The sequence below is a fragment of the Pyrgilauda ruficollis genome, unplaced genomic scaffold (genome assembly GCF_017590135.1).
Source record: "Pyrgilauda ruficollis isolate IOZ18807 unplaced genomic scaffold, ASM1759013v1 scaffold16, whole genome shotgun sequence".
NCBI lineage: Eukaryota > Metazoa > Chordata > Aves > Passeriformes > Passeridae > Pyrgilauda > Pyrgilauda ruficollis.
In genome coordinates this window covers 7582761-7608308 of record NW_024514764.1, presented here as the reverse complement: position 1 = coordinate 7608308, position 25548 = coordinate 7582761, and the positions used below count along the sequence as shown (strand labels likewise).

Genomic DNA, 25548 nt, shown 5'->3' with positions numbered 1-25548 from the left:
TTGTTTAGGTTCTGTTGCTCCAGTGCAGTAATTTGATGGGCAGGTAGAGGTGGCAATGCTAGAGACTGATAAGGTGAGTCACTGCACTGGCATGCACTTCATTAAATGATTTGGCACACACAAGGAAAGAAAGAGTTTGCTGGAATGTAGCAAAGCGTCCTTCAACAATAACTTAATGCCACAGTAATAATTTGAAGTATCTTTATTGAAACATTCAGGTAAGTATTTAAAGAATGAAGCTCATTCCAACAAAACTACTGATTTAACATTTCCAAATATAAAAACATTAAAAATTAATCTTCGTGGGGATAGCTTTTATCCCCAACAAATTACTGTTATTAATATACTTCATTGCACTAAAGAAACCAAGGAGGAAGACTAGTCAATTTAATTGCTTTTGCACTTTAGAAAAAATTGCACTGATTTACATAAATTACCCCAAAATTACCCAAGCAAAGTTAACCTTGTTTATGGCATCCCAGCACTGCAGGCTTCAGAAGCTGAGAGTCAAATCAGGTGCCAGTACAATTCAAAACCCTCAAATTTTGCAGATTATCAAAGTAAGTCCCACTACCACTACTGTCATGGTATTAAGGGAAACCTGTGGGGGGAAAAAGGCAGGGAGGAAAAAACCCAAATGGAGCAAACTGCAGTACTTTTATCCAGTTCTAGAGGGAGGGGAGGGTTTGTATCACCATCAGGTTACTTGGGGAAAGCAAGTGTTGCCAAAGATGGCTTTTCCACAAGAGGCTCTGAAAACTTGCAGTGAAGTGATTAAGATGATTTGCGGTAAGACACTTTTACACTTTGGATTTTGATTTATTCAAAGCTTTGCTTGTGCATTAAGTAGTCCCAAACACTCTGAAGTTGTGCTGTATGTAAATAACCTAAATAATTTCTTTTGACTCTGTACAATTCCTACCATAGGTAAGTTACTGTTATTCAAAAAATAAGTGTCGAAACCATCACAAATGTATTGGTTTTTCAAGCTTTACTACAGCTATCTTTAAAAATACACAACAGAAAGAACTCAGTTACACTGCATGAACATGTTCAGTATTTGGTGTGTAAATGCCGTGCAAAGGAAAGTAACAGTGCCTTGTGCTCCTTCCCAGGCAGGGGTAGGAAGCTGGCCAGGCATGCAGAGGCACTCCTGCTTCCTAGAAGGCTGAAAATCCACTAACTCAGTCCCAGCATACCCAGGGCCGTGGCTGGGGGTGAAGTGGTACAAGAGCAGGAACACAGGGGTGATGGCCCAGTGCTCCTCGGTGACTCCCACCCACAGGGCACCTGTCCCTGCCCAGTGCCCATACCCACGGCTCTGGGGCAGGCTGTGGGCAAGGTAACAGGAAAGAAGCAACACAGAACTAGGGTGACTTCAGGAGAAGTTTTGCAGGAGAGCCTAAACTGAATTTTAAATACTAAAAAGGTGAACAACTGGCAGTTGTTTTTTATAAAGTATAGTAACATAAGATAATTTTATAATTATTGGGTGCAGCTGTATTTTTCATCATGTGCATGGCTGAGTGGTTAGTTAGCAGTCTGGCATGCGTGGACCCCTGCAGGAAGGATAACTGCCAAGTGTTTTTACAAACGTTCATGAGCACTCAAATTTCACTACAGCTTTGGTGACACCAACATGGAGAGGATTAAAGCAACTGTAACAAGAGTACAATAAGACAAATCTCTGTCCCAGGGGAGGGAATGTATATTTGTGCAAAATCCCAGTTAATAAGTTACAGTAGTTGTTACTGTACTGTGTGTGGCACTGTTCACATCTTCAATGCACCGTTACCAGCCTGCCTGCCTGGGCAGGGGCCTGCTCAGCACAGTCTCAAATCCACACTCTGGATTTTATCTTAGACTTGCTTGGTCCTCTACCTTGGTGCAGTCTGGTGGCGATTGGTCACTGTGAATGTCCTCAGTGTCTGTCTTTGCCTGCGCCACCTCCTTCTGCTCCTCTGCTCCTTCCACCTCCAAAGGTCCTTGCTCTTGGCCAGGGGAGAGATTTGGGGGTCTCTGTTCCAGCTTGTCCAGGTCATCACAGTGGCTGATGGAACTGGTCTCACTGAACCCATCAGAGCTTCTCAGAGACCTTTTGAAAGCTTTCTGACCTGTGAAGTGTTTGAAGCATTCAGTACCCATGAAGGCAGCAAATACATACAGTGGTGTGCACAAGTTCCTCTTCTAAAGGAAGTATTGGAATTTTGTAACAGCAGAGAAGTAGGTTTTGTTTGCCTGCTACTTTGGACCCTGAACATAGACCCAGACAGGTCTGCAATATAACAGCCCCTGTTACTGTATCCTGTGTATGCAGAGACAGAAAACTGAGCTGAAGACAAGCTGCCTGCTTACAAACTGAAATCATTCCAGGTTAAACAACTGCACTGAAAGTCACAGGCTGGAAGCCACCAGCCCAAAAGGTGAGTCAAAACTGGGTTTCCTGCCAGGCAAATCAGCATTAATTACTAATACAACTGTGCAGAGAGTGCCATAGATTTAACAGATCTTCACCTCAGAATGGCTTAGGCCACAAAATGTTTGGTAGCAACAGAAATGCAGCTGCTGAAGTACATGACCATATGTTATTATGCTTTTATTTCAAATAAAACTTTTGGCTTGTTTATCTGTTCATTTTTAAAGCTCAATAATCTCATATTATTCTACAGGAAGATTCCAGACTTCCTGGGTAGTTGTCAGTTAACTGGACAACTTCCTGTAGTCCCAGGAAGAATATTTGGGGAGATAACAGCTTGGGGCAGTGTTCTGTGCCATGGGTACATGAAGGTTTTTAAGGTGGTAGAAGATGAGCTCTAGTTCCAGATGTTACAAAAGATGGAAAATCATGTGGGTCTTCCTGTGTCAGGGAAGTTTCAGAAATTAAACTCAGACACAGAAACTTACCAGGAAGTCTTTGTTTTGCAAGGCTGGAAGTGGGAGTTGGTGGTGGAGTGCTGCCTGTTCCTTGGGCCTTCGATACATACATAGATTCTGTGGATTCTAGAGAGCCTGCAGGTTAAAAAAAGTAAGTTGACTAAAACTTCTGAAAGGGCAGTATTTGAGTTCAAACTGTCACATGGGGGTGATGAAATCTGAGAACCCAGGAACACGAGTGCTGAGACTTCACAAGTGAATCGTTTCCCCTCACCCTCCTTTCACAGCACTGCTACACTCTGTAGTCCCATTTCCTTCCTGCCCTGGGCATGTGACATCTTCCCAGCTGCCAGGGAGGGATATCCAGCCATGCAGGGTCAGCATTCCCAGGGGAGTGGGCTGTTCTGTGCTCTAAGAACCTGCCACTTGGTGCATCCAGAGTCACAAAGGCCCTGAGCACAGCAGGAAGCTTTCCCTGCAGGGTACAGACACAGACAGTGTGCCACTGTCCTGGGTGGGCCAGATACTCTGCTGAGCCCGGGAATATTAATTTCTGTGACTGCCACAGTACTACTACAGTGAAAATTAATAATTTCAGGAAGTATTACGTTGGTACATCAGTTTCGCTGATATAAAAACTTACAGGCAGCTCTTTCTACATTCCCAGACACAAATTGCACATCAGAGTAAAACAGAGTCTTCCACACTGCACCATTCCATTTGCTACAGTTTCCCACACAGCCCAGTTGATGCCAGGCCCCAGCTGGCTTTAACCTGTCCTCCAATTGCTGGACAGACATCCAGGCAGACATCCTGTTCAGGGGCACAGGGGAACACGGGAGAGGAGGCACTCATGAGGAGCGATGTGCTAAGGCCAAGCTACCCCCAGCTCACGTATTGACACCTCCAACTCCTCCAGGATAGGCAACCAGAGGTCACAGGAATGATTCCTCTATTAATAACTGCCAGTGTCTATCATGGCTTTTTTAACATGATTCAACATGCAAGAACAAAATGTGAACTGTACAAGAGAATAGAAGATTCTTACTGGGTGTTACAGAAATAGTGCCAAGCATGTTCTTGTACATGCTGAGGTGGATTATGCCACTCATGATCAAACCAGCACAGGAATGTGTGCTGCAGGTTCAGCACAGAACTGAACAGTCCCAGTGCAGACACAGCTGCAGGTGCCCCGAGCCCTACCTGCTGTCAAATTGAACGTCCTTCCCTTGGGCGAGGCTTGGAAGGGAGAAAACCAGTTCAGCACAGAGCCCACCACGGGGATCTGTCGCAGCAGCCCCTGCAAAGCACAACCCAACACTGGTGAAAGAGCCCCCAGGGGATGAGTTACCTCAGGGTACCACAGGGCTGCTGTGTGTGGCCTCACCTCTTCCAGCAGTCGTTCTTCATTTGCTTTCTGAAGCTGAAGCTGTGCTTCCTGTATTCCTTTTCTAACAACTTCAGTCATGTTTTCCAACAGCTAATAAAACCCAGAAATAAGGATATGCATTATTTGGACTTGAAACTGTCTTTTTAGTTCAGGTTTTCAGGATGGAGACAGGCTAGTCAGATATTTTTCCAATTTAAGACTATGTGACTATCTCTATTTCATTATGACTATAAATTCAAGAATGCACATGCTGACTGCAGGATTTTTTAACATATAAGCCCAGAGGAAATAAAGTAATTTTAAACAGGATTTTTTTTTTTTTTTTACACTTAGAAATGAGCCTATGACCCAAATTCTTTGAAAACTGGCTTAGCATATAAATGTTCCTCAGATGAATACCTGGGAAAAATGTTTATGTTTATAGAGTACATTTTTGGTTCCTAGAAATACCCAGGATACTTAAATCAGCCTCACAATAACAAACTGTGTGTCAGCCTATAGGTTCATTTTGTTTTCCTGCTCTCATAAAGAGCTGCCACTGATCCCTGTGGCAGCCCAGGCCAGCCGCAGCAGTGTTTTATACTGCAAAGGGCAGGCAGCTTACTGGGACAGCTGCAGGGACAAGGAATGGACAAACCCAAGAAGCTACATCTTTGTTTGTGTGAGACAAATGCCAATTTCCATATATTAATGTTGGTTTTAACATTGCACAAGGACAGGCACTTCCTCCAAAATGCCAAAAATTTGTGTTTCTGTCAGCTAATAAAAGGACAAAGAGGAAGCTGCTCCTTTTCCCTGAGGGAGAGGCCAGCCAGGAACTGACCCCCATGGCAGCTCAAGACCCCTGGTAGTCCCTGGCTACAGGAGGGAGGGCAGTGGGGTGGAATTCAGAGTGCCAGGAAGAACCACTGTGTTTCTGGCCCAGTCATTTTCAGCTTTGGTCCTGCCTTTCAGTGCCTTTGCTGCGTGTCTCAGGGCAGGCTGGAGTGATGTGGGCTTTTTGTAAAATCCTCCTCCTTGTACCAATCCTCCTCATCTGAGCGGGGCAAGGGACATTCACAAATGGGTTCTGCTTCCCAGCTTTGGATCAAATGGTGAAGATCCACAGATTTACTGCACCTGGTTCCAAGGACTGCATCCTTCTGACTCTTCCACCACTCTGTTCCTCCCTGGAACCTTCAGGATCCAAGGAGCCCATTCAGCTCCAACCTCTCCACTACAACAGTTACAAAACTGAAGGTGCTCTACAGACAAAACTTTCCTCATGTCACGCTCCAAGCAGCACAGGGAGTCAAGAGTGGGCATTAAGTTACTGCTAGAAAAAATTCATTGCCATAATCAACATATTCCCATGAGCAGAAATAGGCAAAGGATTTCTGAAGTTCTATTTATTTTTGAGGTGAGAAAATTAAATACCCAATACTAGCAGAATGAAAGGACAGATGTAATGCAGGTTACTCAAGAATTCTATTTTAGAGAACATTTGGAGAACTCCATTCAGGTAAATGCTTTGACAAATAGAAGTTGCATCATCAGCTTTATTACTTCAATAGGTAACTTGTAATTTCTGGGTTTAAGACACCAGTTTAAAGTTTTTCACACATTTTAGAGTATAGTCTTATTTTAAAGCTGGAATATAAAGAATCTCAATCCCACCACATCTAGCAGTGCAGAGAATCACCAGCTCACAATCAACCTTCCCTTTTGTTTTTTGACAGCTTAAAATCTGAATGATAAAATGAGGCTACTTCAGTACTACTGAAGGTTTTCATTAGAACTACTGCACACAGCACCATGAACACAAATTCAGACATCCTCACAATATCATAATCCATAACTCTCCCTAGGTAGACACAGATTATTCCTTCCACAGTAACTAAAACTCTTGTGGTTAAGCACAACTTTTACTTTCACAATGAACAAAACCATGTTCTGAAGCCAATATGAAAGGGAAGGAAAAAAGGTGCTTCAATATTTTGTGAGTTATTAATACATACTCTTGAATTTTCTTCAATTTCTCTGCCTGTTGCTGCAATAGTTTCAACCAATTCTGACACATCCAGATCCTCTGTGACCATGCCAATGTAAACACAGTTCTTCTGCCCTCCGAATTCCGGACCTGGGGGCACAGGGAGAGTCAGGTCTGTGTGCTGAACAAATCTGCAATCCTGCAAGGGCTGCAGCACTTGTGCTTGTGAATCTGGAAATCCCAGTACACACCCTCCCTCCAGTACCTAAGGGCAGGATCTGTGTGGGTACAAATTATGCAGGCCAAGAAAGTTCAGCCCTGGGGGTTTTCAAAGAGAGAAAACAACCTGAGCAAGAAAAACAGTGAATATTTTATACAGTCAAGGAGTTGTGTTATAAATACCAGTGTTGAATATGCTCTAAACTCCTTAACTTTCAGCCATTTACAGATTACTTCGTTCCACAACCGCAGGGCACTTAATTTTTGACAGCTGATTAGAAAAAGATCAGAATTATGAATAAGCAAATTAATACTTTCAGCTATCATGTGGCACTGTAAATGTGTTGCTAATTATCACAAAAGTCATCTAAAGCTTTTAATGGAGCCACAGAGAGCAGTGAAGCCATCAGTGCCAGTGGGTTTGGAATGAGATCTGCTTTCCACTAGATCCAGCACCACTTGAGAAGGCTCCATCTACACACAGGAATGCTGCAGCTTTTGCTCTTTCTGGCAAGGAACCCTTCTTGCTCTAGTTGCCCACACATCAGTTTTCACAAGGATTTCTGAGAACAGCTCACCTGGTGAGCACTCCTGAACTGAAACACGAGGGAGGAGAGAACAGTTACAGGTGTTCCTTCTGCAATAATCACATGGGCAGCAGCTCATTCTTCATCATAACGACCTATCAAATCATCCTAGCACAGCTAGGAGAATGACCACTAGCTTGAAAAGAAGTTCTTAAATAGTGCAGTTACCCAAAGAAAAGGTGAGATCCGACTCCAGCTCATTTAACTTTTTCAGAAGTTCTGTATTGATTTTTTCTAGTTCTTTTTCTTGTTTGTTGTCATTCTTCTCATCACTGTGATAGTTGTACCTTCAAACCAAGCCAAGATATAGTAATTTCACTTTACAGTACATACAGAAGCACCTACACATTTAGTACATTTCTACTAATTCCTGTATTTTACAAACAAAAACCTCAGAACATTACAGCTCCTACCAGCAAGTTTAGTGGCATTTCTCATCAGGGACTGGGGGGTGGGCTGAGCTTGATGCTGCAAATTCAGCACAACAGATTTCTGGTTGCTGTATTGATTATACCTGAACTGTTTTGACTATACAGAATTCTTCCAGAGGGCTGCATCAAATGATCAGAACAGACACCTGGAGGGCTTTTTAAAGTCTATTCAGCATATCAGTGAGTGCCATTATAGATAAAAATACAAGTTATGCTTGGCTAAAGACAGTGGAATGCACTTGCTCATTACATATTCCCCACCCCACACACACTGCTTCCAGTGTTACAACCAGTGCCCAAAGCAGCTCTTCAGTTTTTCTTTAAGAATTAATCAAAGAAAATTACTTCATAAATGCCATTTCCTAAAAAGCACTCAAAAGCTTCAACTGGGTGCAAGCCAGATAACAATCAGCAAACGAAACATCCAAATGACTACTGAAGAGATCACGTGGTCCTGTCTGCTCAAGCACAGTGTTTGCAAATACAGCATGAAGAAAATTATTTACCTCACAACACCTAACCCTGGCCAGCCAAGATCTTCAATATACAACAGGCTAACTGTTCTTCTCACTTCTTGCTCAAACTCCTCTCTCAGCTGCAGTGTGCTTGTCAACACTGGAATCTTCATTTTTAAGCAGTCTACCAAGTGATCAATGTCTTGTATTTCAGTTCCTAAAACTGCAGAGCAGAAGTATTAGTGTGTGGTAAGTGTGATGGATGTGGCACAGATGTCTGAATTAAGGATTTGTAAAGGAGCTGCTCTGCAAGTTCATCACAAATATAATTTACAGATAGTATTGAATATCTTGGTCTATGTAAGTGGGTTTTTGGTTCAGTTATCTATGCACTGATACATCAAAATGAAAGGAAATAAGGATTTCATAAAAATTAATAAAAAGGACTTTCTCATGTTACAAACTAATAAGGATATGTTACAATACCTTTTTGAATTACATCAGTAGCTAGCATTAAAAAAACCCCACAAACATCCTCTTCCCATAGCCCAGCTGGACATGAATTAGCTTCCATGCTGTTTTAAAACAAAACATCTCAGCATCACCAAGTAATTTCTCTAAAATCTGCTGTTCTGTGTACACCAGGACCTTCTCTCATGAGTGTCAGCTGTTCTACAGCCTAAGCCCCCCATCCCACACAAGCCCTGCACACTGCTCTGTGCTTCTGCTTTCCAACACACAGATTTTTTTTTTATATCCCCCATCCATCAGTAGTTATAGAAAATCTTGGAGGATTAGTAAATAATTCCTCCAGCTAAGTAGCTGTGTTTTGAACACAAGCACCATTGCAGTGTTGAAACACCTCTGTAGAAAGGTCAGGCACCTGGTGTTAAGCAGCTGAAAGAAGGAATTTAACTGCTTTTCCTAATTAAATGCTTTTCCTAATGAGTTTAAAAAGTAACCAGGAAGGCTTTCTCTGCAGAGATAGTGAGGCAATGTGACCACAACAGCTGGGCTCCCATTAATGCACCCAGTGCTGAGGTGGTTTTGGTTTGTTTATAAGAAAATCCTCCCCACAGGAGAATATCCTGAGGAGCTTCTTGAGCACATCCCCAGGAGACTGTTGTACCATTCCACAGCAAAGGCCAGCATTTACAAGTGGCTGCCTGGAGTGAACATTACCTGCAGAAGTCATGAGTGGGCTGAAGCGCACGCACGTGCCTTCATCCTCCAGTTCCACCACATCGACTCCGCTGGCAGGAACCAGCTGTGCCAGCTGCTCTCCCAGCTGCAGGGACAGGGCACAGTTAGGGAACTGGGCTCCTGCAGGCCCTGCCTCAGGCCTTGCCTCAGCCCAGGGAACAACACGGAAACAGTTTTCTCTCAAAATCAGTTCTTGCACCAAAATAGTTCACCCTGCGGGTGAGATGACTGAGTTCAACAGATCCTTAAAATCATGGAAATTTGGGATAAGCAAAGTGTTACAAGTCAGAATTTTCTGAAAAATTGTCACTGCCATTAGGTGTGCCATGATTACTGCACAAGGGATCCAAACCAGCCACATGCTCAGCTCTGCTAGCACAGCTTCTAGAATTAACTCAAGAGCTGGAAAAGGCAGCTGTCTGTTCAAGAATCCACAGACACTGGCAACAGAGCATTTGGCTCATTTAAAAGAATTCTGAAGTTTACACATATTTCCACAAGATCAAGGGAACAACCAAGAGCTTAAGATTCAGGAATGATTTCACTACTAATTATGTGTAAAATGATCAGAAATGTGAAAACAACTTTGCTTCAGAGCAAATTAATCTTTTAAACAGCCACAAGTTTTGCAAAGGAAATCAGATCAAGAACATCTTTCAAACTATTCTAGCAAAGGGTTTATAGCTCCTGATGACCCCCTGGACTACTCCACTGTCACTCCCCTTCTCTAAAGAAAAAAGCATCCATTCTTACCCACTGATTGAAGGTGTCATAAATGTGCCCTTCGTTGCTTATTATGGGATGCTGAATAGTTGAGGCCTGTGCAGCATGTGAGGTCTGATCTGAACCCAAAGACACAAGAATCACAGAAGTGGACTTGAATTTACTTAGTTAAACAAAAGGCAACCTAAAATTTAGATAAAAGACAATTACATTTCCTAGCTAATATAACACATCCACACCATGTACTAGGCCTGTAGCAGATGGATGTTTTTGTAAAAATATGTTGAACACAATAAATACTGGAAGTAAAACAGAGTTGAATGTAATCGTTAAAAAAAAAAACCAACCAAACCAGTAAAATACTTCTGAGTTTTGAGGTTAAAATGCCCCAATGGAAATACAACCAGTGTTTTCACACAGCAAAGTCCTTTCACAGGAGGTTGCAAATATTTAACACCTGTGACAGCATTTCCAGTGCTGTTCCCAATATGTTCTGCTGCTTTTATAATTGCAACAGGAACTGTAATCAGTAAACCACAGCAATGTAGTGTTTGCCACGAGCTATGAAATGTTTGAAAGGAACAGAAAACCTGAAAAAAACCAAAACCTCTCCCCACCAGTACACTCATACTCAGCCTGCAGCTCGTAAGAGACTTCCATCATCTGCTCCCAAGATCAAAATCATATGCAAATCTTCTCACTCAACAAGGCAGAAAATTACTTGTTATGAAAATTTAAAACACTGCAGTCTGTCTAAAAAAAGAAGCTATCACGTGTATGATTTGTCACAGATTGTGACCAGCATTCACAACCTTTTTAAAAGCATGTTACATGAGAGAACTGCACTACATCACATTTACCTCAAATTCATTTGGTGAATTAGTAGTTTAAAGTACTCTATAGAGAGGGGTGGTTTTTTGGTTGTGTTAAATAAATCACATACCTCTATTTGAATATTCCTGGAAAAACTTGAAAACCACCACTGGTGAACTCAGTTCATCTTCAACCTTAAAAGAAAAAAAATATTTTCCCCTGCTTTTTTAAAGATTTAACACCATGTACAATTCCTTACACTGCTGAGCAAAGCTTGAGGTCTCTTGAAAATCACCCCAGAATCACTGGGAAACATCAAGAAAGTTCCAGCAGGAAAAGTAAGACTGTAATTGCTCCTGCTTTGGAGAGATGGACTGTGCTACTTCTGGAGACAGTCTGAGGCTACATTTCATAATCCTAAAAATTTCAAGATTATTTGAGTAGGAGGGTAAGTGATACAGTAACTTGAACTCCCAAGGCCATTAATACTCTACAGCTTACTCAGTAAGCTGACTAAATTTTCTATACATCAAATATCAACTAAAATTCCAGGGTGAAGGTCAGAGTAAAATAACCAAACCCTGCTGGACAGGACATCTCGCAGAAACTGAATTTGGAATGAATACATTAGCTGTGATTTCTAAACCTATTTCTGGTGTAGAAACCTTAGCTGGGATAATTTTTGTGGACAATACCACAGGGTTCACAGCATGATCTCAACAGCAGGGTAATATGCAGCCAGAATATATTAGAGACACTTAGGGAAACTGGTTTCATAGATGTGTTACTGAGCAAACCCATGTTCTACATGGAATTAAATCAAGCTCTGAACACAACTTCTGGATGCTCTTCTGCACTCCCATGGGTGCACCAGTACAGAGCAATGGAACAAACACAAACCAGAGGTCACACACAACCAAGCCATGAGATTTCACTGAACACCAGCACTTAATTAGAAGGATCCCAAGTGTCTTCAAAACAATGGTTATGATTAATATAATATTTTAATAATTTATTCTAGTCAAAGTTATTCTTATTATAACAGGCAGAAACTAAGATATACAACCAAAATATTAAAAACAACTGTACCGAGGTTTTAATGAAATCCAGGTTTTTCAAGTTTTCCAGCAGCCTTTGACTCTAGAAGACCAGAGCAGGAGAACAAATGGAGGAGAGAAATACAGTTTTAGAAGTTAAAAAAAAGTTAAAAAAAAACATTCAACAGTTGCAATTTTTGAGCAAACCCCTCCAACACATCAGACTCATCCAGTTTTCATTTGTCAATTTGGAATGTATTTAATGGAAAAGTATTTTCTGGGTTTAGCAAAACACTGACAACAAAGTGTGACCTTAAAGAAATAATATTTTGCATATAAGCACTGCATTTTGTAACTAACACATTACATTGGACCTTAATTTTTACTAAAGTAAGGACTCCAAACATAGTGCACTTGTACCTCAAAAACGTTTTGAAGTCCTTTTTACTAAAAGTAATTTACCAGTATTTAAATCAACACAATGCTGAGTAGGAAAATAAAGTCTTTCTGAAGAGCTTTCCAGCAAAAATAGCTAGAGAAGTGACAAAAAAGGAAATTATTATGTTACTTCACTGTCTAGGAAGAACAAAGACTTTTTTTTTCTCACTTATAAAAATATACATACAATCTAATAGTAAAAGCACAAACCCTGCCTCAAACATTTTCCTGTGCTTTCATCGTGGGTGTAATAATGTGACCCAATGTTATACTATCAACAACTGCAGTATTTTAGTTGAGTCTTCAACAACACATCCCAATAACCAGAAAGATCTGTCAAAAGCTGCCATAAATCCCTGCTGAGCTGTTGCTCACCAGTTGTGAGGCATGTTTTATCCTCTCCACAATGCCATCATGGCCCAGGTACTGCAAGGAGAGCCACAGGGGCAGGGCACGGAGCTTCTCCACGGGCTGGCTCGACGTCAGCCCCGCTGCCAAGGACTGAGGAGGGAAACAAACACACCACTGTTAACCTCTCCTCAATGCTGCCACTCTTGCCAGCTTTGGAAATTATAATTTAGATGCTTATGAAGAACATGGCAGCACACTGTGAGCAGAATCAGAATCCCAGGATCTGGAGGGTGGTGAGTGAGAACTGGACATACCAAGGATGGGTCCTCGTGTCTGTAGAGGGTCACTGCAGGCACTGCAGGGAGCCCCAGCCAGGAACCCAGAGTCAGAGTCATGCTGTCGCATTTTGTAGCAGCCTGAAGTTTATTACAATAAGCACAATATAAGCCATATATATTTTGATTAACCTTACACAAGCACATTTTAAAGTTTCTAGATATAGAGAAACATACCAGTATAGAAGAGGAGACATAACCCAAAGCCAAAGTTGCCAGATTCACACTGGAAAAAAAAAAGTGGGTTTAGCATATATTAAATATGTATTAAGAGACAGCATTTTAATCTGCAGTTTAAAAATTTCATATTGATGTGTAAAGGGACGTAATTTTTGTTCATATATTTTTCATTAACAATGCAGGAGATGTTGCTACTTGGTATTCCGCGATTGAAAACTCAAAAGTAAAAACCTACTTTGTTCTAAAAATTTTCAGTCCAACATTTGGTGAAATCATCACCCAAGGTCGTATCCATAATTTAGCATCAATTTGGTATCAGAAATAAATAGTGTGCAAATACAGCTATTCTACAAAGTACCAGGAGAAATTGTCCTTATTTCAGCTTCAAAAAATATAATCTTAGAGCACTGGAGTCTTCATTGACATTATCCAAGTTCTTGGAATTTATTTTTCTCTTGGTTTAATCCCCCTCCCAGTTCTGTTACACACTGCTCTTGCTGAAGCCTTCTTGGCAACCTTCACTGAAGTGCCATTTCATTCTCAATAATCACTGTACAATGTCCTTCCTGACTTAGAAGGTCTTTTTAGACCTCCCTAGCCTAGAAGGTCTTTTTATTAATATTTCAAGCTCTTCAAAGCAAGGGCCGATAAGATTACCATCTGAATAAAAGTGATCACTAATCTGTGCTGAAATTACCTCTCCAATTAATTCTTCCTGTGTATGTAAATCAATTTCTATCTCACAATAACAGAATTATAACCATATAAAATGCTTACTATGACCAACTAAAGTTGGCCCTATGGCTCTCTGTGAGCTGTTAAATTAGATGGTGTCTATTAGTCAGACTTTTTAATGAACACAGTTCTAGAGCAGGAAGTCTCCAGTTCCATACCCTTCCACATGGAGCCACATCTTGTGCTGCTCACAGAGCTCCTTCAGCCGGCCCAGCTTGTCCGTGTGCCCAGCACCCGGAGTCCCTGGTTGAACAGGCAAAAACAGTGACAGAGGATCAGCCTGCACTGGGGCTCTGCTAAATCAGCCTCTTGAACTGATCTCAGATCACTTTCCAGGTCCCAAACAAGTAACAGTCACCTCCCCCATTCATACTTAAAGCAAATTCTGTACATGTGTTTAATTAACGAGAAGAAAAAATATTTTTCAAGCTAAAGTTGATGGCACATCCATCTAAAAATTCTGAAGTGTTAATGTAAAACTGATTTTTAACAAGAGATCTGCACTCAATAAAGTAAGTTACAGTCATGTTAATACATCAACTGACATATGCAAAACTGTAACAGCACAATTCAAAACTGAATTAGTTAAATAAAATCCCCTTCGGACAGATAATGATTGTGTGGTCATTAAGATATTTCCTGATACTTCTTGACAGGCAACCACTGAGCTGTTTAGGAAAATTTTTGTTTTTTTTATTTTATATGTTCTTTGGTTTTTTATTGTGTATATATTCATGAAGTAGCATGGGGGTTTTTGTGATTGTTTGTCCACAGCACTTACCAGCATTGGCCACAAGCAACAATGGCAGTTTTCCAAACTCAACATCATCTTTAATCAGTCTGTCCAACAAAGCAACATCCTGGTATCATAAGAAAATGTTTGTCAAACACTGAATTGTTTATGCTGAACTGGGAAAATGCATTAAGATTGCAAATGAAGAGCATTCTGAAATTCTGAAAGGAAACATTCTCAATGTCTTTGGTTTTGGCTTGCACTTTCTTCCTCTCAAAGGCAAAATAATATGAATAAAGCATTTGTGAAAAATAAAACACAAATACACCATGTAGCTTGTGAAAGTACTCCAACTACTCCTATTCTAGAAATCTTGCACTAAAAAGCACTTTACTTAAAAGCCATTAAAATATTTTGCAAATGACAAGACCAAGACACAAACTGCTTTTAGAAAATTTCCATTTTATGATTTGGAGGGCTTTAACACGAAAGACTTAGAAGTTGAAGAAGTAAATGCATTAACAGCTTTTCCTAACAGCATACTTGATATTCATTTAATGAGGCTTAAAAACCAACCAAAGCACAGAAAGAACTATTAGAGAAGAGAAACTTACCATTTGATGCTGAGATCCAAACATAGTGTTACAAGGCACACGGCACATGCAGGAAAGGGGCAACCCTAACTGCAACAGAAATTATGGAATTTCCACTGAGAAATACTCTTTTCACATGTTCACAAATACAGAGTGACACAAAAAATCAGTGTGACAATAGAAACCTTAGTATTATATTATAAAGTAAGTTTTCTGCTAAAACTTATAATCAAATTAATAAGGAAAAAGCACAGGACAAATTATGTATGTTTGGGCTCAGGTCTATCTCACATGACCAGCTTATGTAAATCACAATGCAACCTAGAAATAATCACTCATTTCACTGGAAATATTCAGAAAATTTCTCTTCCTCCCACTGTATCACTACTGCAAAACACAAGCTGTAAATAAACTATTTTTCCTAGACAAATGGTTTTATTTTAAATGTATGGTCCACTACAGCTGAGGTTATGCCCAATATGGACTCTGCTTCCTTTGCTGTTATTTCCACCATGAGGAAAAATAAGTTGCTAAAATCCCCAAAGCTATGCAGGCAATATGAAGGTTCTAACTGCAGTAAAACCCCCCTGGCTGACTTTACCTGATTGCAGAGAGCTTGGCCCAGGCCTGTCCTGGCTGCAGAACTGATGTATATGACAGGCTGCTTAGTGTAGAGCACGTTAAAGCCCTCGAGTGTATAATCTTCATAGCGGGTGTGAATTACAAGTCGACAGATTTTTAGGAGACCTTCACGATCATCTTCATGATAATAGGCTGATCCATTTTCATACCTGCAAGAAAAGCCAAGTAAATATGAGCAACAAGACCATCAGTCAGTTTAAGGACTAGAATAACACTGACCAATAAAAAAGTTTGCCACAGGATGGAGAAGATAATAAAAAACCTTCTATTTTCCCAGGTTAAAGTAGATTAAAAGAAAACTTTTACAAGACAGGCTGAGATTAACAATGAGAGAAGCCTAGTATATATTTTCATTTAAACTCAGAAAAGAAAGAAAGAAACATCTGTGTTCCTTTAAGATTGCCTTTAGAGAGTTCAAAACCTTGCTTACTAAAAGTGGAGTGTGGGAGGAATCACACAAAAGGCTTCATTCTGGTTTTAATACAGATTTAAATTCTGGACTGCTAATTTTAAAGATAATGCAACCTGATATTCTTTAGGCTAGGTTAAGGCTGCGTTCAGACCTTCCAAGGATTTCTAAGTTTGTGACATGGTGGTTTCTTTAGTTGACATCCTCAGTCAATCACATCCATTTTTAAGCATTATCACTACCTTGTCACAGCAGTTATTCCCAGGGACTCACCTGAAAAGCCTGCAGAGCCAGAGAGTAGTGTCAGAAAGGATCCTCGTTGTAAGTTTTCTCAGTCTTTCCCTGTCCAGCACAGATATATAAGCAGCCAAACTATGTCCCAGTAGAGCCATGTGACCCTGTTCACCAACGTTCTGAAGTCTGCAAGCCAGAACAGAGAAACTGCCAATCAAAACAAGTCATGAGCATTACAGCAAAATGGGCTTTATGGATTTTTAATGCAGACTGGCAGAATTTGTTGACTTGCAATTTAAATGTTTAGCAGAGAGAAGTGCAGTAGATCACAGCCACCCTCGTGTACGACACACTAAGCTGCCAGTGTGCACAGAGCACCTCACTTGGCCCAGCTGCTCACAGGAACAGCTCCTGCTTTTGAGCCAGCCAACATGAGCTGGAACTAAGCACCTTATCTGCACTGGGACCTGAAAGTGCATTAATGCCCTTCTCTCCTATGCACAGAAAACTCAGGACATTTACATTACTATATTTGGAGGCACAGCTTTTCTTTATTAGGGTTTTTTTTGTTTGGTGGTTATTTTATTTATTTGTTTTTGGTTTTTTGGAGTTTTTTTAAAACCTTGAATAATATTTGGAGGCACAGCTTTTCTTTATTAGGGTTTTTTTTGTTTGGTGGTTGTTATTTTATTTATTCGTTTTTGGTTTTTTGGAGTTTTTTTTAAAACCTTGAACTTATTTTTTGAATGTTAGTTTTCAATAATCCTCTGCAGATCAGTTAGTACCTTTTCCATTTTACTGAAAAATGGAAACAAATTTTATTTCCTTTCATTTTAAAATCTTCAGAGATACACGATCAAAATCTATTGGTATTGAAAGCTTTAAGACTTAAAACAACTTTGAGGAAGTGGAAAAAATGAGCTGTCACATGAGAAACATTTCTCTTGTATAACTCAATTTAGCAATTAGTAATGGAAGCTTTGTAATTTTAAGAAAGCTAAGCCTCATGCATTATTCTGCTTCACTATGCAATGTAAGGTGCCTTTAAAAAGTTACCTGGTTGTACAATATTTTACACTTTAAAATACATAATATATATACTTATGCATATAAGTATATATACTAAAAAATATAGAGAAATTATATATACTGAAACACATACAGAACTTAAGTGGATAAGTTCTGTAGTGATCAGAATATTAAAAAATCAGGTGTCTCCACATCCAGTCACTGATATTGGCCTCACCTGTAGGACTGTGAAGTTTCCTCTTCCTCCTCTCCATGCATTAGGTTCTGAACTAACTGGAGTATGCTCACCATATCCTGGCCACTGGGAGGGGAAACAAAACCACATTGAAGAGACACAGGCAGGTAAACAGCAGCATCTAAAAGAGGCAATCTGGGACACTCCACTTTTACTGAATGCTGAGTACCGCAACAGAAATGGTTCCTTGGTCTCAGCAAAACTGATCACAAAGATGAGGATGCTGAATCAACTCAAAACCCTACTTGCTTATAGCAGGAGACTCAGAAAACCAAATCTACTGATACCTGAAAATTTGGTCTGAAAAGCCTGACTTGCCAACATTGAATTCTTTTTGCTACACAGCTAACCAAGGCAGTAGCTAAGGATTCACATTTCACTTCACATGAACCTGCCTCAGGTCATCTCTTAAACAATTCCCTACAAATCTCAGTTTCTGGCAGACACAAGCTATGTTAGACTTCTCACATGACATGGTAAAGCTGGAAAAGATCCACCTCAACTTTTCTAACTCCAACTAAAATTAACAGTAGTGTAAGAACCTACACTGATAGTTGAAATTGCTTTTTATTCATAGAAGAGATAACTCAGTGTCTCCACTCAAAACCAGGGTTAGTTTCTGCACAGCAGAGACTTAACTAGCTTTTGCAATATTTTCTGAAGTGCTAGCCTGAGCTCCTGCAGGATCATCTCCCAGAGAGGACACAACCAATTTAAATCTTCATTTTCAGGTACAATGGTCTTACCTGCCTTATGGACAAGAGCTCTGTTTAATTTCTAAAGACAGCTGTGCTGAAAAGGTGGGAGGTTCCTGGGGTTTGGTGGGGTTTTTTTGTTGTTTTGGGGTTTTTGTTTGTTTTGTTTTGGTGGGGTTTTTTTTACTGTTTTTTTACCTTATCAGAAGTTTATGTTTACTTTGAGTAAACAATCATAGTTGTAGGCACCACTACTTCATCAGATTCCAAGAGTTCAAAATTTCAGTCACCGAGGACAAGTAATGTTTTTTTCTCTTTTCTACATGAGAATGAAAATAGTTGGCAGGATTATAATATTACTTTTTTTCCCCCATGTGAGTATGGGAAAAAGTTTATTATGATGCCTGAAAAATGTTAACTTTTCCATTAATGCAAATTGCTTGGAAGACAAACATGCTATGTGTAGTTTAAGATTTTGAAAAGAGCATTATCTAAAAATTGCTGCTGCCTACCTGCCTTGGAGTGGTCCAGGAATATCCTTCCGTGCATATTTCTTTTCATTTTCCTCCTCCACTTTCCTAAGTTAAAGACACAGAATAAACTCTGTATTTAGCTTGTGTTTGATAACATCAAATATGTAATTGACTTTGACTTGTAGAAATGCATACTGACACATATCTATTTCACTGACAATAGCTCAGAAATAAACCAGATGAGATCGACACATAAGTTTCATTCAGACTGAATTAAAAAGTTTCAAGTTGTTGAGGTTTTCAGTTTCTAACAGAAAGCTTAGAGTAGAATATTGTATGTACAGGAACCAAAAATTGCTGGCACTGCAATAATAAAACAAAAAAATCCTAACTTTGAGAAACAGACTTGTTTTGGGTATTAGAGAACATGCATAAATATGTACACATTTACTCTAAAAATCCCAGCATTTGAGAAACAAAGATGATTTGTATAGGTGTAAGCTTCAGAATGACAATGTGACCTTAAACCACAGAAAAATGAGGGGTTTCTCTGCTTAATGCCAGTGACACAAATAATCCTCCCCTTAGCACAAACAGCTATTGTTTTTTATTGTATGCTTTGCACACACCTCTGATTGTCTTCCAGCATCTTCATTGCTTCGTTCAGATTCTTCCCCATTTCTGCTAGAGTAGGGTCCACCATCTTTTAGGAAAAAAACAGCAACTTTCAAGAAAAGATCAAAACCCATTTGTCTTACTACTGTCTCTACAATCTAATAAATCCTAGAAGGGGTTAAAACCTCAACATTTGGATCTAGAAAGAGAAGAAAGTATCCTTTGAGACTGCCCTAGATGAGAAATAAAATGGCATTCCCTGCAACTTCCCCAGCAGACCTTTACAATGGTAGTTTTCAAAACTGATGAGAAAACACCCAGTCCAAATACCCTTGTAAATTTATTTTTTTCCTATTTCTTGTACCTTTAAACCAGTTTTTAATCTTAACTAATTGGAGAAATTCCCTTCATGTAGACAAGAGTAAAACTAACCTGCAGCAGGCAGCTAAGACAGGATGACATGCAGCAATTATCCTCCAGCTGCACAGAACAGGCCAAAAATCCTGATTTCACTGCTGAACTCAGGTAACCACAGATATTGCCAGGATGGAGGAGTTTAAAAATCATGGAACTTATTTGCCCCAAACCAATGACAAGCTCAAAGTATTTCCCAAAGAACTGCTCTGGCTGTGAATAAGCCTCTTCCATAAACTTTAACTCAAGAGGCCTGACAGAAGCTTGTGACACTGACACCAGACACCTGGACAGGAGCATTTATCCATTTAAGGATTAGATGCCATTTGAAGCTTCCAGAGAATGTGGAAGGTGCCATCTGGCAGAGCCTGATTTACCTATATTTAAAAATAAATATACCCCAGTGTGAGGGGAGAAGGCAACACCACTGCTAAGTCCCATCATGTTAGATGGCAAAACCTCTTGAGATACTCAGGTGACCCCATTACAGAGTCCCTGCTCCCTGTCTCACCTCCATAAATACAACACCAAGCCATCAGGCACGTACCAAAGACTCTGGTGGTTACCCCTGCAGGCTGCTGCTAAGGCTGGGGGCACAGGGGGAGAGACAGGAGTTGTTTAAAGAAGAAAATCCCACAGGCAAATGCATTTACTCAGGAAGATGCAGACACAAAAGCAAATTTAATCACAGAAGGTAGTGGGATTAATTTACATGAGGATTTTACACTATTTTCATCCGGAGGACTGATCAAGAAAGGAAAAAAAAAATTAAGTTGAGAGTTACCATATGTTCAAAGACTATTTTTAACCAAATATTTTGAGATTTAACTCACATTACAGCAAGTGGTAGGTGGCTGAAAGAATCAGTAACCAGGCATGGGCACAGTGATCAGACCAAGACTGAAAATTCTCTATTCCATGGCATTGGAAGCGGCCAGTAACAAATGTTTGGGGGAAGAACAAAAGAATAGAGCAAGTGCTGAGTAATATTTTACCATCAGAACTCCCAGCACTCAGCAATAAATAGGTTTTTACACTTCTACGCTAACTTGTACAAAACCCACCAGGTATGAAGACCACAACCTAATTAAGCACTGAGTGACAAAGCAGTACAAATACAAAAAGTTCCAGACCTCATCACAGATTTAAAAAACCCAACACACACTGCAAGCATTCAATACTCCGAAGAAAACAGACATAACCAAAGGAAAAATATAAATTTTATCTTTGGCAATATGTTCATACATTTTGAGTGGCTTCCAGACTTGCAACATGTCAAAGAAACTCTGGAAAGAAGTTTGGAAAAAAAAAAAATCAGTTTTGTTCCTGCAGGCCCTTAAGAGAGTAAATGATCACAATCTACTGATTGTGATTATCTCACATAATTTAATTCAGGCTGCCATAAAACATCATTAATGGCTGGAAGGCAGTAACTTGTCTGAACCTTCCTTAGCATCACATGCAAAAATTCAGATCTGTTGTAAATGAGGACTCAAAGATGTAGAGCCATTATAAAAAGGGCTCTGAGCTGCTTTTGTTTGCTACTAACATAAAATTCACCAGCTGAAATGACATCAGATGTTTAAAACTGCACATCCCTACCTTGTGACTCATCCTGTCTCATTAATTACACACACATGAAACCCTTCTGCCAATAAGCTGCCAGAATAACTACATAAAATACAGCTTTGAAACTCCTAAGTTACACTAAGCTCCAAAAAATGCTATGAAATCCACAAAGTCTTCGAATTCTGATATGGGCTGAATTGGAAAATTAATCCCTTCTGATTTTTTCCAATTGCTAAGTGGATATGCAGCAGTTTATTTTCTCCTCTGAATTCTGGAAGAAGAAGCCCACCTCCTTTACCTGCTGCACGCTGAACCTTCTGTATGTTCCTCCTCTGCTCACATTAGTAAGGTCATGGAGCTGGGAAGCAGGAGACTTTCTGCTTCTTTTAAGCAGCAAGAAAAATAGGTGTGGCAAAGTTGCAGCAACAAACCATTAAGTTAAGAAAGGTTTCTGAACACACTTGAATAACAACAGCAGTAATAGAGTATTTTTTTCATGGTCTTGAACAGGTTTTGAAAACGACTGTAGAGGAGTTCTTGAACACTCCCTCCTGAATTACAGGACAGCACAGGCGTTCAGGGGGTTAAAGGAGCTGCAGGAAGTTTCTGCACTCAGTCCTTCCCCTGGATCACAGGCAGCCTTTGGCCAGGGCAGTTCCAAGACACACAAATCCTTCCAAGCTCTAAGGAGGCACCAGCCATGGCTTTTTCCTGCTAGGGGTCCATTCACATCCCAGCCTCCTTCAGCCCCTGGCACACCTCACTCAGCCTGCTTCCACTTCTATCATTCACTGCCTTCCAATGTGTTAATCCAGCTCCCGAGGTTATCCTGCAACAGCTTTGATTTGTAGTCACTTCCCTATTCTGTAACTAATCTGTTACTATTTCATTAAGTACTTTGAACTGTGAGCTGCTCATGATTTTACAGGCAGAATGTCACACCTTGGAGTCACTTGGCAACTGGGGAGAGGATAAGGGGCCATTCTCCAACTGTGATAAGACTGAAAATTAATTGCAAATTAAAAAGGGAGAATGCTGCTTCTATACTAATGTTTTCCAATCTTGCTTTTGCGTTCCTGTAGGCTGCACTCCTAAAGAAATAAAGGGATGAATTTTAAACAGTTCACATAAACTAATGTTGTGAGAAGCAGCTCACAGGTATAGCTCGTTCCCTGTTTCATGGGAGCTCATTTTCCCACTACATTACTATAACACCTTAAAAGAAGGCTTTACTATTAAAAAAAAAAACCTCTTCTCAACAGTAAATTAATCTCAAACAATACCAGTATTCTTCAGCCAAAAGAATATTTTTTTTATTCTCCAGGGTAAGAAAAATTTAAGATAACAAAAAAACCAGACACTTCATGACTGTTGGGCTTGAATAAAAATGACACTGTGTCATCACAAGGCTTCTGCTTACAGATATGCACTCTTTTAATCTTTATTTACTGCCCTGACATGTGCCAGGACCTTAATGCAGCTTGGCTGCCTGAGTTTCCTGTAAACTTACCAGGATGTTGTGGTAAATAGCAGAGTAACAAAAGACAAGAGCCACAGGCTGAGCAAGAAACCAAAACAGTTTTTTACATGTTTAGGGAAAATACTCCTGTAGAGATAGCAAGAAGTTACAAGGAAAGAATTTGCACTGTTTTACCATTGACAAAGTCACCTAACTTGAAATTTAAAATCCTTCAGAAAATTGGTCACTTCTATCAAAATCCAAATGGGAAAAAAAAAAATAGAATAGTTCTGTTAAGGCAAACTTTTGAAATCTAACACAGACTTCCAGAATTATTTAAATAAGTTCAGCCCAACAAAAGATTACTGAATTTCAGATAAAATTAGTCATAATTACATCACTTATGAGACCAATACCTTAAAAAATAATAATAAAAAAAAAAAAGCTGCTGAAACAAAGTTAATTTGCAAAATCAAACCAAGACATGTTTGGTGTGCACACCTGTGAGTCAGATTCTGCAATAATTTTCACTGCAGTCCTACTGTGCAATGTTTTCAATTCTCAGGAAGTTTTCCATTTGCAAGACCCTAAAGACTGCATTTGCAAGACCCTAAAAACTACAGTCACCCAATGTCACTGCATTACAGCTCATTAGGTGATAGTGTCAAAATGGTTATGAAAAATACAAAGTTGCAAGAAATGTTAATACAAGTTAAAAAGTACTTATCACATCACTGGCACCCTGCACAAATACACAGCAAGGAGAGAATCCATGGTTCAAATCAAAGACAGTCTCAAATCTACTATGATAATGCTTAAATAATGTCCATGAGATAAGTGGACAGACATTCTCTGCAGAAAAATGTATCCCAGCTTGGAGGAATTTTAAATATATTTGGGGGAGAAGAATCCTGACATGTCATGCTCAAGATTTGATAAACTGCAAATTGTACAGATTTACCACAATCTTAACCAAAGACTATTCCAGGAGGGCACTTACTGCTAAATATCTAGAAGACCATAATTGTATTATGGCATTTTATTATACAGAGAACTACAGCTTTTATCACACATGTGGAAAAAAGCTATGATAAACAAGAGAGGAAGTAAACCAAATGATAACTCTTGACACGTATTTATCTGTATATATGGAAAAATCAGGCAAGTTTTTGCAGACCATTACAGGCTATTCCTCACATCAAGAATAATCAAAACATCTTTTAGGTATTTCAATCTTGCAGTGTCTTTATTGCTTCTTATGATGAACTAGTCAAGCAAAGAGCTTGGTCAGTACTACACTTGCCCTGTACTAATGCACGTTCTTTAAATAACTCTGTACCATACCAGGGTTCTCTTTGAGTCCAGTTCATAGACAGCATACTCCAAACTATTCCAGTGAAATTTTACTCAATTAAAATTTCTCAGAACAAGCAGGAGTCACTTCTGTCAGCACCAGTAAAGAACCTAAGCTTTTAAACACTAACAAATACTCTGTAACAGTGTATTCTTCAGAAAGCTTGTAATATACCAAACTTTTTTTGCCACCAACCCATCAGCCACGTCAGAAAGATACTTCCCCAATCTCCCAACCATTTCACTGGCGCACACCCCATTCACATTTCTCTGGACCACCCCAAGGATCACATAAAACCGAGCGTGCTGCATATAGTAGTGACGCAAGGAGGGGCGTGTGCATTGGGAGCCTTCAGCAGAGGAAGCACTCGTTATTCCAGAGGCACGGTGTCCGACAGCCACCGAGGGACGGGACAGGCCCCGCGCGGGGCAGGACCGCGGGCAGCTGGGAGCAGCCTCGGGGCGGCAGAGCGAACGGGCTCAGCCCGGGCACCGCAGAGCCAATATTTGCCTTCGACACTGCACCGCCACAAGAGCAAACACGGGGCAGCCAACGCCTCCATTGCAATTTTAAAAATGGGGAAAATAATAAGTTATTTAGTAATATTTTCTCTCCTATGCTGCTGAAGGCTAACGCTGACGGGAAATATGCTCCATCATTTTTTTTTTTAAAGAAAGCAAAAAACCCGCTCCTGAAGCATTTCCTGGTAGTTATCCTGCCTAGGTCCAGATCCGGGACACGGATGCCGGTCACACCGGCGGCTGTGGGGGCCGAGGGGGACACGCCCGGGAGCTCCGCCGCTGCCCCAGAGCTCCGGCGGGCAAAGCCGCCTCAGCCCGGGGGGCAGCGCCGCGCACAGAGACCCGGCCGCCGCCGGCCCGCGCCCCTCCCCGCGGCCCCGGCCCCACCACACCCGCCGCGGCCGCTGCTCGCGGCGCGGTCCCGGTCCCGGCCCCGCGGCGCTGCCCCGCAGACCTTCTCGAGAGAGCCGTCCATGGCCGCGGGCCCGGCGCTGCCGCCCCGGCCGCTCCACGCTGGCAGCGCTGACGGGGCCGCACGGGGCGGGCCGCGCTCGCGCGCTCACCTGGGCAACCGGCCCGCCCCCCGCCGCACGCACCACCGCGTCGCAGCAGCGGGGGGATGCGCGGCGGGCACACTGCGCACGGCGCGGCGAGGTCGGGGCCGGCCCTTCGCTCCGCGCACCGCCTGAGGTCCTTCCCCCCCACGCCAGCTGATGGAACAGTCCCGGAGAGAGCCCGGGTCAGTGACAGATCTTAGCGCATGTGCAGGGAGCGCGATCCGAGTGATGATGGGTGCCGGTTCTGCAGCGGAGCTCCGAGTACCCGTGTTCGAG

General features: G+C 40.9%; 1 protein-coding gene across 3 annotated transcripts; it reads right to left on the bottom strand.

The window, feature by feature from the left end:
* Positions 1-187: 187 nt before the first annotated feature.
* PDXDC1 (pyridoxal dependent decarboxylase domain containing 1) lies at positions 188-25406 on the bottom strand. Of its 3 annotated transcripts, none has more exons than XM_041462564.1 (23): positions 25279-25406; positions 19413-19486; positions 18823-18888; positions 17598-17681; positions 16391-16558; positions 15668-15857; positions 15088-15156; positions 14522-14600; positions 13899-13983; positions 13003-13051; positions 12805-12906; positions 12515-12640; positions 11754-11804; positions 10795-10858; positions 9882-9970; positions 9108-9213; positions 7977-8148; positions 7208-7326; positions 6262-6383; positions 4262-4354; positions 4078-4174; positions 2905-3009; positions 188-2114 (listed from the first exon to the last, which is right to left on the bottom strand). In XM_041462564.1, the coding sequence occupies exons 2-23, from the start codon at positions 19484-19486 to the stop codon at positions 1855-1857; spliced, it is 2370 nt and encodes a 789-aa protein (XP_041318498.1). In that variant the 5' UTR covers positions 25279-25406; the 3' UTR covers positions 188-1854. The 3 variants fall into 3 exon arrangements, with proteins under 3 accessions (XP_041318498.1, XP_041318496.1, XP_041318497.1); XM_041462562.1 differs by having other exon boundaries at positions 25170-25298; XM_041462563.1 differs by having other exon boundaries at positions 16391-16537; positions 25170-25298.
* Positions 25407-25548: the final 142 nt, after the last annotated feature.